At 46.6% G+C, this 12,520-nt stretch overlaps 1 protein-coding gene across 1 annotated transcript in view; it reads left to right on the forward strand.

The window, feature by feature from the left end:
* The window catches only part of LOC119445412 (uncharacterized), a 67,354-nt gene extending 56,674 nt beyond the window's left edge, over positions 1-10,680 (forward strand). The window contains exon 4 of the mRNA XM_037709703.2: positions 10,500-10,680. Within this exon, the coding sequence (XP_037565631.1) occupies positions 10,500-10,671 (172 nt within the window). The 3' untranslated portion in view covers positions 10,672-10,680. The remainder of the gene's footprint in view (positions 1-10,499) is intronic.
* Positions 10,681-12,520: the final 1,840 nt, after the last annotated feature.

Consider the following 12,520-nt stretch of genomic DNA (forward strand, 5'->3'; position numbering starts at 1 on the left):
TTATTAAGATCTGTCAACTGGAGTTGTGAAGCAGGATCGCGCGGAGAACGGGCGTCAGGAACTTGGTGAGATTCCACATCTCCGCTTAGTAAAAGTCTGCGGACGGCACTTAGAAGTACAGAATACAATGAAATAGAGACAAAGCCATGATATCGATCATGTGGGCGAGGAAACAGCAGCATACATCGGTTATCAGAACGGATGCACTGAGGATTGGTAAGGTAACATACCTGTGTGATGAAAAGACAGCGGATTAGCATAGTGCCCACGCCACTGTTGCCTCGCCCACTGATGAAGGAATCCACCGGGGACGCTTTTATAGCTGTAAACCATGCAGATGTGGAATTTGAGCTGTCCACGATTGAGCCGTGGAGTGTGACGTTAATCTTGTCCAGCGCAGAATCCAGGATGAGCACACATAGCTGGCAGTCAATATACAATCACGAGTAAGCAGATTAAGCTTTTAACTTCTTCCTGTAGGAATTTGTTTTGTTATACAGAAATGCATTCCCAGAAAAAACTATACAAACCGCCGTGGTTGCTCAGGGGCTATGGTGTTGGGCTGCTGAGCACGCGGTCGCGGGATCGAATCCCGGCCACGGCCACCGCATTTCGATGGGGAAAAATGCGAAAACACCCGTGTACTTAGATTTAGGTGCATGTTAATAAACCCCACGTAGTCCAAATTTCCAGAGTCCCCCACTACGGCGTGCCTCATAATAAGATCGTGGTTTTGGCACGTAAACCCCGCCCCCCCCCCAAAAAAAAAACTATACAAAAACCGCAGAAAGGCCGTAAATCTTGGATTACCAAACAGCTCATGAGAATGATCACAAAGAAAAATAACATGTACCAAACGTTCTTACAAAGTCGAGATCCAGATGATTTCACAAAGTTCAAGTCGTTTCGTAATAGGACTAAATGCTTTATTGCGAAGAACCAGGGACAATTATCACGCAAACATGTTTAGGGGTGTCACCAACCAAAAAATACTCTGGAGTAAGTTAAACTCTCTATTGGGGCACTCTTACTCTGGTTCCCCTGACAGTATACTTCTAGAAGGCAATATTTGTAGCGGCGTTGAACTTGCAGACAAATTTAATGACTATTCAGTATCGTAGGTGACAAGCGCACATGTGTCGGGTGCACTTGATGGTATGAGTAACCACCCCCTTCAAAATGTGGGCATAGACTTGTACGGACCCCTCTCACTCACGCCCGCTTGTCACCGCTGGATCGTTAACGCAGTGGATCATCTAACGCGGTACGCTGAGACAGCTACTCTTTGCTCTGGTACTGCCACCGAAGTTGCCGAGTTTTTCGTGCACGGTATCGTTTTGCGCCACGACGCACCTCGTGTCCTCCTGAGTGACCGTGGCAATACGTTCCTATCGAATGTCCTTCGTGAAGTCTATCAGGCCTCTGACACCACCCATAAGACCACATCAGCGTACTATTCGCAAACAAATGCTCTTACAGAGCGTTTTCATCGAACTTTTTCTGACATGATGTCATTCTATGTTCGCCCCGATCACACCAACTGGGACACCATTCTACCTTTCGTGACGTTTGCGTATAACACTGCCGTCCAACGTACAACCAATTACAGTCCCTTTTTCCTTGTGTACGGTCGTGCGCCGTCTTTCGTCTTGGACACTAGACTCCTTTCAGCACCTACTGCTCCATCCCCGTCTCTTCCTGAAGAATTTGCTGCTCGCATCGCCCGCTGCCGTGAAATTGCCCGCGCCAGCACCGCCACCATTCCGGAGAGAGAGAGAGAAACGTTTATTCTTGAAACAGCGTCCCGAGCAAAGCCCGGTATCACCCTGAGGTGGGAAGGCTCCTTAGTTCAGGAACCCTGTGGCTTCGGCTGCCCTCTTGGCCCTGTCGACGAGTTGTCGTTGGTCTTCCATGTCCCCGAGGGCGAGCTTGGCCTCCCACGTTTCGAATAGGTGGTCTTCGTTTGCATGTGGTGCTCGGTTAGCGTCCATTTCCGGCTGCATTTCGCTGTCTTCATGCCACGGGCATTACAAGAGCAAGTGTGCTAGGGTGTCGGGAACGTTGCAGAATGGGCAGAGGTAGCTGAGGAATGTCGGATAGAGGCGGTGCATTATAGTGCCGTGAGTGTAGGCATTACTTTGTAGGCGTCTGAGTACCACGCTTTCTTCTTTGCCGAGGTTTGGGCGCGGTGGAGGGTACACGCGGCGCTCGAGCCTGTAGTGTTGCAATATCGCCGAATAGTTGTTGGGTGCGGCTTCCACCTCTTCCGCCACGGGTCGGAGGGCGTGTGGGGCGAGGGGAGCCCGGCTGACGTGCTTGCGGGCAGCGGTGAGGGCCGCTTCGTTCCACTCTAGTCCTTCGTGTCCGGGTACCCACGTTACGCAGGTATACGGGAGCGGAGTGCTACGTCGTTGTAGTACCTTGAGAGCATCAGCCGAGATGCGGCCCCTCGAAAAATTTCTACAGGCGTCCTGAGAGTCAGTGAAAATGACTGCTGCGTCTGTGCCTGTGGTGGTGGCGAGAGCGATGGCCGCTTCTTCCGCCGTTTCCGGGTTGCGTGCCTTGACGGTTGCGAATGCTAACTCGCGGCCTCGGGAATCTACGACGCTGAGAGCGTATGCGTTTCGATGTGGATACTTGGCCGCGTCGGTGTCGGTGTAGCGGGCGTCTGGGTCTTGCTTGAATCTTCGTTTGTTGGCGTTGGCTCTAGCTTGCCTTCTACTCTTGTGATATATAGGATGCATTTTGCGCGGGATGGGTGCAATGCAGAGGTACTCTCGAATGTCCGATGGAATTCGTTCTTTCGTGTCCGTGTCTGCGACGTACGTCTCACTGTAGTTTTGGTGTCAGAGTACTGATCTCCCGGTGGGTGTAAGCTTGAGTCGTTCCAGTTGGCTGTTCTTGTGCGCTTCAGCGAGTTCTTGCCACGTGTTGTGGACGCCCATCTTAAGGAGACGTGTAGTAGAAGCCATGGGGGGAGTCCCAGGGCGACTTTGATTGCCTTACTTATCATGATGTTGATCTTTTCGATCTCTGCGTTCTTTAAAGCCAGGTACGGCATGCCGTATGTGATGCGGCTGGTGAGCAGTGCTTGTATTATTCTGAGCGTGTCTAGCTCCTTGAGGCCGCTTCTTTGGCTTGAGATCCTCTTGACGAGGTGCGTGAGTCGCGAAAGGGTGCGTTGTAGTCTTGGTAGGCTGGCCGCTCCGGATCCGTCCTTATGAATAAGGAGTCCCAGTATTCGTAGCGTATCGACTTTCGGGATTGGCGTCCCATTGAGGGTGACGTAGGGGTCGGGCTCTTCGTAGCTGGGTGGCCTGCCTCTCGTTCTTGCTTTCAGGACAAGATGCTCAGATTTCTCGGGGGCGCAGCGGAGGCCACAGTTTTGGAGATAGCTTTCGATGGTGTTTACGGCTTCTTGTAGGGCGGTTTGCTGCCTTCCAATGTTCTCAACTCTGGCCCAGAGCGTGATGTCATCAGCGTACATCGCGTGATGCAGATCTGGTATGGTCTCGAGGAGTTTGGGTAACTTGATCATAGCCACGTTGAAAAGTAGCGGTGAGATGACCGACCCTTGCGGGGTGCCTCTGTTTGGAAGTTCGAAGCTTTCGCTGCGGATGTTACAGATCCCGACGGTTGCCGTGCGGTCTGTCAGAAAGTTTCTGACGTACGTGTAGGTCCTAGTGCCGCAGGCGGTGCCTTCGAGGTTGTTGAGGATCGCGTCGTGACTGACGTTATCAAAGGCTCCCTTGGCGTCTACTGTCAGTATGCAGTACTTGCTTGGATTGTTAAGGTGATCGAGGAGGCCTTCTTTCAGTTGTAAGAGTACGTCCTGCATTGAAAGGTGCTGCCTGAAGCCCAACATGGTGTCTGGTAGGTGGCCGTTATCTTCGAGGTACTGGGCAATGCGGTCGTGCACCATATCTTCGAAGAGCTTTCCCACGCACGAGGTGAGGGAGATCGGGCGTAGGTTCTCCAACCTGAGAGGTTTGTTGGGCTTAGGTATCATAGTGATCTCCGAGTGCTTCCATACAGCAGGCAGTTCTCCTTTCTCCCAGCACTCGTTGTAGTACCGGAGGAGAGCCGCAGTGGCCTGCTGCGGTAGGTTGCGTAAATGCTTGTTGGCAATCCGGTCTTGACCGGGGCTGGTATTTCTAGTCAGCTTGGCTAGGGCTACGTGGAGTTCTGCCTGCGTTAAGGGTCGGTCGAGTTCTAGATTCGGTTTTCCAGCGTATACTTTGCTGCTAGTTGACGCGCGAAAAGGTGCATCTCCGCAGAGCTTCTTTTGTATTTCTCGGAGGAGGTGTTCTTCTTATCCGTCGTGGTTGTGGATAAGTCTGTGGAGATGTTGCTTCTGTTCCGCTTTGGTAGGTTCCGTGGCTAGGAGTGCGCGTAGGAGATGCCATGTCCTTTTGGTGCTCAGAGTCCCTTGTAGCTTGTCACAGAAAGCGTGCCAGTTCTGCCTGGCGAGTTGGTCCACATATTCTTGAGCCTGCTTGGTAAGGAGGGCGACGCGTGTCTTTAGCTTTCTGTTGAGCTTTTGTCGTTTCCATCTCTTGAGGAGGGCACTTCTAGCTTCCCAGAGGTAGGTGGAGAAGATGCGCGTCAACCACGGGCGTATCGGCATCGAGTTGTATGACCTTGGTGTGGCGTTCTGCTATATCTAGCACAGTTTTGTGCCACTCGTCACTGTCGGTTATAGTTGCTCCGGAATCTAGGTTGTCCCTAAAGGATTTCCATTCAGTTAGTCGTGCAATTCCGGTCTTGGTTTGTCTACGGGTGTGTGCTACATCTAATTGGAGGATATGGTGATCGCTCCCTAGGGTTTCCGCAAGTCGACTCCACTCTGCCCAGGGGACGTCCGCCGTAAAAGTAAGATCGGGATTTGTGTCCCTGGAGACGCTGTTTCCAATTCTCGTGGTCTGGAGAGGATAATTCCAGAGGGTGAGTCTGTGTTGTTGGGCGGCATCGTGCACTCTAGCACTCTTCCTCGTGGTGGTATGATAGTCCCATGCCGTGTGCGAGGCGTTGAAGTCCCCCACTATTACGACTTGGTGGTCATTCGTGGACTTCTTGATTTTCGTACAAAATGATTGAAGTCCGGTAACTGGTCCCGAGAGGGGCTGCACACGCTGGCCACGAATAGGCTTTTCTGCGTCTTTCGTTCGCGTAAAACCTCGATTAGGGTGTGTTCTGTCTGGGTGTTCTCTAGGTCGTGTTCTTGCGCCGTGAGAGTTTTCTTGACCAGTATGGCAGTGCGTTGGGTGTGTGCATAAGTGGTGTATCCTTGCAGTCGGACATTCTGCGTGTTGGTTTCCTGTAGTGCTATGACGTCGGGTTGATTCAGCTTGATGAATTCTTGCAGGCTTGCGTGTCGAGGGCGGTACGAGCGAGAGTTCCATTGCCATATGCGTATGGTTGAATGCTGGTTCTTCACCTTGTGGTTAGTGGTCGCCATCGTCGATGGATTCGAATTCGCGTCGGCGATCGCGAGTGGGCGAGATGGAGCGAGAGTCACTGTGGCTGTTCGCCCGCGCTTTCTACCGAGTCGTGTGGCACGAATTGTCCAGCTGTGCATTGGTGACGTAGTTTTTCTTTAGATGCGCGATAAAATTGTTGAGCTGTGGCGCGATCCCATCGATCTTGGCGTTTAGCGTGGCGATCTTGTTTTCGAAGGTTACGGCTGTTTTTTCGACTGCTAATTGGACGATTTTTTCCACCGTGGCGTGAATGTTGTTCACAAAGGCTTCTTGAAATATCAGGCACCTTGCATCTACTATGGCTTCGACATCCGCCTTGGTCAGCGTCGTTCCCGACTGTCTGTTAATGTTTTCGAGCTCCTGGAATTTTTGATGCAGCTTGTCTGTGAGTTCTTGCTGTTCCTTGCATTTTTGGAGCAGTTTGTCGGTGAGCTCTTGCTGTCTCTGTTGACTGCGTAGTAGATTGTCTATGAGGTTTTGCTGGCTTTGCAATTGGCTGTGCTGATTCTGCAGTTTGCTCCGCTGGTTCTGCTGTTTGTTTTAGAGGACCCGTATGGCTGTGGCTTCGGTCGACGAGGAGTCCAAGCTGCTCGTACCACTCGAGGCGCTCGAGCCACTTGCCACGTCGGCGTAGCTTGCGCGCTTGACCGAGTGGGAGCGCGAGCGAGAACGATAGCAGGAGCGCGAGTCATTTCGCAGTATTGACTTGAACCTGCTGCGCCTTGGGGAGCTGCCCCCACTGATACTGCTCAAGCTGGTGGCCGAGGTGCTCAGCTCCGGGAACTCTTCACTGCTGGAGCTCCAGCGGTTGTCTCTTTCTTGGAGCCTGTTGAGGCGCTGTTGCCGTATATTGTAGCGTGGTGGGCTTGGCTTCAGTCTCTTCTTGCACTCTGTACTTGCAGTTTCGTGCCCTTCTCCGCAGAGCTTGCAGGTTGGTTTGCGATCGCGGTTTTGTGGTTTTCCGGTCTTGCCGCATTTGTAGCAGAAATCCGGGACTGGTCTCGGGCAGACGTCTTGACGGTGTCCGGTGGTGCCACAGGTGCGGCAGTACTGCACTGACTTCGATATGGTCTGCAGCGGAAATCAATGCTCTGGAAGATGATGTAATAGGGAACGTGCGGTCCTTCGAAGAATACGACTGCCGCGGTCGACTGACCCAGCATTCTGGCGTGAAGAACGGTGTATCTTGCCGGTGCTCGGATTCCTGCCATGACTTCTGCGGTGCTCGTTCCGGGTATGATGCCATTGACGACGCCTCTGGAGACGTCATCAGCGGTTCGTATGTTGCCTTTTACGTTGTGATAATTGCCTCCAAGCTGTATTTTGTTGATGCTGACCAGCATCTTGGCATCTTCCTTGTCGGCCGTGCTTGCGATGATTAAATTTTCGATTCTCTGTACTTGCACGCGTACTTTGTCATTGAAGTCTTGCTGCAATAGTCCACTCGCTCGGCCGATGGCGTGAATAACTGCAACGGTGTTCCATTTGGCGAGGTTGAGACCTGCTTGCTGGTGGTAGACGATCTTAAAGTAGTCTAGTGGAAGGGCGGCATCCTAGGTCTGCGTTGTTGCTGTGGCGGTGCTGGATTGGACGTCTGATCATTAGTTGGTTAACCGTTAACCGTTAACTACCGCGTCACTCCTGTCAGCTCAGCTACTGACCGCCGCCGCCGCGCTAGGGAAATCGTTCACGTATCTCGCCTGAAACCCTACATTCGCCGTACCTACCCTTTCTAGCTTGCCGTCTGGCTGACCGCTTTCCTGAAAGGGGGGGGGGGGGGGGGAGTTAGTGTGAGCGCATTTTAGGAATGTCGTCGTCGTCATCTGTACATACGACTCATTATCTTGTGTGAACGCTATTCGTGCATGTCGTCGTCATCTGTACATACGACTCATCATCATCTTTTGTCTCGTGCGGTGCTTCGTCTCTGCCTCGGGCGGCTGCTCGGAAATAAAGGCATCGTACCGGTCGACGTCGCATAATATTTATTCCTTCTTGTAGTAGTGCTGAAGTGCTGTCCATTTTTAAACAAATGAAAATGAGCAAAAGCGAAGACCCGTTCGGTCTTAAAATGAAACCTAATATCTATGTTAATAATAAAATCAACCATTTACTAACTCACATATATAATTTGTCTTTAAAATCGGATGTTTTCGCAGCAAATGAAGAAAGCAAAAGTTATCCTTATACATAAATGAGCCTCCAAAAAGGACCTAATAAATACAGACCTGTGTCGGATTTATCTATTTTCTCTAAGGGCCTTGAGAAAATAAGATTTGTGCGCATTTCCAGTTTTATGGAACGATTAGGTCCTTAATCACCATTGTGCAATTTGGCTTCAGGCCACAATGCTTTACAGAGTTGCCACAATTAAGACAGAAAGAAATAATTATAAAGAACATAGAAAATTAAAGTGTTACACCAGGTATTTATGTAGACTTCTCCAAGACCTTCCACAGAATAAATCACATGACATTAATTAAAAGCTTTCTACATATAGTACAAGAGGGGCGGTACTTGAGCTGATCACGAGCTATATCAGTCACTGCGTTCAATATGTCACGATTGGAAATTCAAAATGGTGTTATAAGCACAACAGACATGGCATACCCTAGGGCAGCATCTTAGGGCCTTTGTTATGTAATATTTATGTTAATGATTTATTGCAAATAGACAGTGAAGTTGAACACGCATTTACGCAGACGACACAACCTTATTTATTTTAGGAACTGACGCCAACAGCCAACACCAAAAGCACACGTGGTATTAAAAAAATTACAAGCGTGGCCTTTGAAGAACGCTCTTTCGATAAACACAGGCAAAACTAAAGCAGTTTTATACCGAGCAACAAACGTGTCGTACACACTCAACAAGACTCTCACATTGGGCCGAAATGTAATCGATATTGCAAGTGAAGTTAAAGCTCTTGGGGTGACTTTTAATGAATTTATGTTGTGGGACGCGCACATGGATATCTTGACAGGAAACCTATCCCGGAATTTAGGTATTTTAAGAAGATTTTAGAACACACTGCCTCAAAAAACTAAGCGGTTTATATATTGTCACGAGCAATGGCAAAGACAAAGACATTGTAGTGGGGCTGGGTCAGAGGCTCTCTTGTCGGACTGAAAACCTGCTGGAACCTTTGCGCTCTGTGCAGTCTTGACTAGGCAAGCGGTAGCCGTTCACGGTTAATTAAATACTTCCCGTAACATCTTTTTGGTGGAGGTGCGGGAGGTGTACTGTTTGAATCACACACAATATATTGCCACTTGGTGTGGAGAACTACCACGATAACAAATATGAACAAATTAATAACACTGCAAAAGGATGTGCTAAAAGCTATTGTCAATGCGCCGTTTTCCGCTCCCTCAGTTCCGCTATACTCTAGTTTACGTGTATAAGTCGCAAATTAAGCACAGAATTACTTTTTTTATCGTAAACTGCGAATTTGCAGAGGAACCCAAATCGCTATGCAACATGACACCATGAATTCTGCTATGTCCCACGGCTGCGCACAAATTATGGAATGCAAGCACGGAAATGTGCTCTTCCGTCAACTCTAAATAACCATAGTTTAAATGATTTGTCTATGAAAAACATCTCTTATTAGAACCTTAGGAAAATATTTTTGTGATTTCTTTCTGTAGCTCTAATAGTTGTTGTGCTAATGTATAATTTTAAATTTCAGTTATGTTATAGTATTCTCTTAAAGTACTGTTTGCAATATTCTTATCGAGTGGATTATCCGTCGGCACACAACTGCTTGATGTACTTACGGGGGATGGGAGCTTCAAGCTGCGATACAGTGGCTTTCTTTTTCAATCTCCTCAGCCATGTGATGTGTTACATGTCTGCAACAATAAAAGGCTATTGGTACTAGTCTCCACCTTAGAAGAGCGCTACCCTAAACTCCACCCAATATTTCTGTTCATTCTGTTACGTTCACTGAGAAATAATCCTATTTTTCTTGCATTCGTGCAATACGTGGGTGGCAGGAAGTAGCACAATAGACTACAAGATGCAGTTCGTAAATTTCGTTGTCATCATCATTACTGCTTTAGGAACATGATATAACAAAGCATTCTTTAGTTTGTTTGAAAGTACCTGAAATTCCAACACATCTAGTTGGATAGTCCGTTGAGCATGTAGTTCGAGAAAATTGTGAAAATCCGCTAAGAAACATTTTGATTTCTGATGAACTCCAAAATAATAAAACAGGTAATTTATTTGCAGATTGAGAGTTGCATTTGAAACAGATCCACATTGCATTTTCAAGCCATATTTATAGCATTTACGGAAATCATAATTTCTGTTAAAATAATCAAGCCCTCTAATATTCATAGTCCTTTGTATTCAGAGTGCTTAGCGCTCATATTGCAATCGCGGAAATATAACCACTCAGCGCTTAAGACATATGCGTCTTGTAAAAACCGAACAGAATTGAATTGTCTTTATGGCACATATTTTGTCATTTTCCATAAAACTGGCAAATACAGTCACTGGTATTTTACACTTCCTGCATTGCAAAAACAAAAGAAATCAGAGAAAAGAGCAGATATTGGAGAAATGCATTCGGTAAGAATTTGATTTCAAATATTTTGCAACAAAATTCTCAATTAAGGTGGTGATGTTGAGTGTCGTTTGCTTTCAATTACGAATGTTAACGCACATAATCAACATTACAATTCGAGTACATTGATTAAAATCGCAGAAACCCTTATGTCTGCCACTGTCAAAGTTTTGAGCTAAAGCGCATACGAGTTCAGTTACAACAATATCCGTCTATTTATAGCGCGTCACGTATCCTCTGCCTCTTCGTGTGCGTAGCTTACGTGATCACTTAGCTACTAAAAACATAGACAACCTGCGATATTCATAAGTTGGCCTCCTTCATTTCTTGTTCAATTTGTAACTCCAAAACTAACAAAAATATGTCTGTTCGGTGATGTGATAGTAGGCTAAACCTTTTTGTTTACGTTTAAAGTGATGTTTCTTTTCTCTCTCTATTTTATCTAGGGTGAATTCTGTGCTTTATAGCAAGCTCCTGGGCCAAAGCATGCTGTGCAGTGAAAAGCGAGAAGTTTACAAACCACCGTGCCGGGGTCTCTTCCAAGAACTTGAGCGTGTTGACGAAGGTTTGTGGACCGTAGAAAGATGGCGGAATGCCAAGAAAGTCATACTGGAATAAAACAATGGTGTCTGGCGTGAACTGTCTCAATGAGGCGCGCAATGTGGGTACAGGCGTGCCTGTATTGCCTAGCTCTTAAACATCGTTACTGCATGTGGTAAGACGTGCCATTCATTGGCAGAATGTTTTAACGCGACAGCGTGAAAGGGACCGTGTCACAGAAAATCCGGTGTCGGCTCCGGGAGCGTTGCCCGACAAGTAAATCATCCCAAACCACCCCGACCGTGCATTCCCTCCGTGTGAAAATCGTAAAAGTTAAATTTCTCAACATAATATTTATTTATTTATTTATTTACAATACTGCCGCTCTCGATCGAGAGCATAACAGATGGGCATATTGAGGGTACATTGTAGAGTAAAAGTGAGACGAAAGAGAAAAAAAAATGTATCTATACATATATATGCCTAGGAATGTACAATTGCGACATACATATTTACTCGTGTGATTTGCAACAATGTATACAGCAACATACAAGACGGAAAAAGTTTCACTGAGTAGTACGTATACACTTAATTTCAACATGAAACAAGAAAGCGCACCAAAAAAATTAACACGCAGAAAAGAAATAAAGGCAATCAAGTGATTAAAATATCTATATATATCCTTTACGATGAGACAGTCAGCCTGTTCAATTGCTAAACATGCTGTTTTTCAATTTAAAGTTAGTGCCTCTATTTTGGTGCGGAACTCAGAGAGAGTGTTAGTGCTTGTTATATTGCGATCTAATTGGTTCCATTTTCGTATTGTAGACGGGAAAAATGAGTGTTTAAATGCGTCGACCTTGTGAGAATATTCCACCAATGTATGCAAATGCTTATGTCGGCTTTCACGTGACTGTGAATAAGCGACATATTTGGAATGATCAATTTTATAAGTATTATGAAGAATTTGAAAAAGAAATATTAATCGGGACTGTATCGCTCTAGCTTCTAATGTCTGAAGGCCAGAGGCAACCAACAGGTTAGTAGGGGAATCCGTACGTTTATATTTGTTGTGAATAAACCTCACAGCCTTACGTTGGACAGTTTCTAGTTTTTTAATGTTAGTCTTCGAATGCGGAAACCATACTGTATTAGCATACTCTAAAATAGGTCTCACGAAGGTCGTGCAGGCTAGGAGTTTGGTGGACGGAGGTGATAGTTTTAGGCATCGTTTAAGGTAGAACAGTTTGCGCAGCGCTTTGGTAGTGATGCTTGTTATGTGAGTGTCCCATTTCAGATCAGATGTTAATGTAATACCTAGATATTTGTGTTCCATTACTTTTGCAAGGGGTTGGTTATTAATGAGGTACGTGTAGCAAGAGGGTTCTTTCTTTCTTGAGACGGTCATGGTCACGGATTTTTTTTCGTTTACTGACATCTGCCAATTATTGCACCAATCTGCCAGCATACTAAGAGATCTGTTAAGTAGGAGGTGATCATTGTGACTGTTAATTTCTCTGTAAATAATGCAGTCGTCAGCAAATAACTTTATACTGCACTCTATATTACTGGTCATGTCATTAATAAATATTAAGAATAAGACTGGCCCAAGCACAGATCCCTGCGGAACTCCGGATGTTACTGGTACATTTTCAGATGGCATGTTTTCTGTTACTACGAATTGGGATCTGTCTAATAAAAAGTCTTTAATCCAGGTGGTTATTGCCCCTTTTCCAAGCACGGATTATAGTTTGGCTATTAGTTTTATGTGGCAGACAGAATCAACTGCTTTAGCTAGGTCAAGTAATATCAAATCAATTTGACTGTGGTTATTGATGGCACACGCAAGGTCATGAACTACTTCAGTGAGCTGAGTAATGGTTGACAAACCGCTACGAAAACCGTGTTGATTAGGTGATAAGTAGTT

The sequence above is a fragment of the Dermacentor silvarum genome, chromosome 3, assembly GCF_013339745.2.
Source record: "Dermacentor silvarum isolate Dsil-2018 chromosome 3, BIME_Dsil_1.4, whole genome shotgun sequence".
NCBI classification, from domain to species: Eukaryota; Metazoa; Arthropoda; class Arachnida; order Ixodida; family Ixodidae; genus Dermacentor; species Dermacentor silvarum.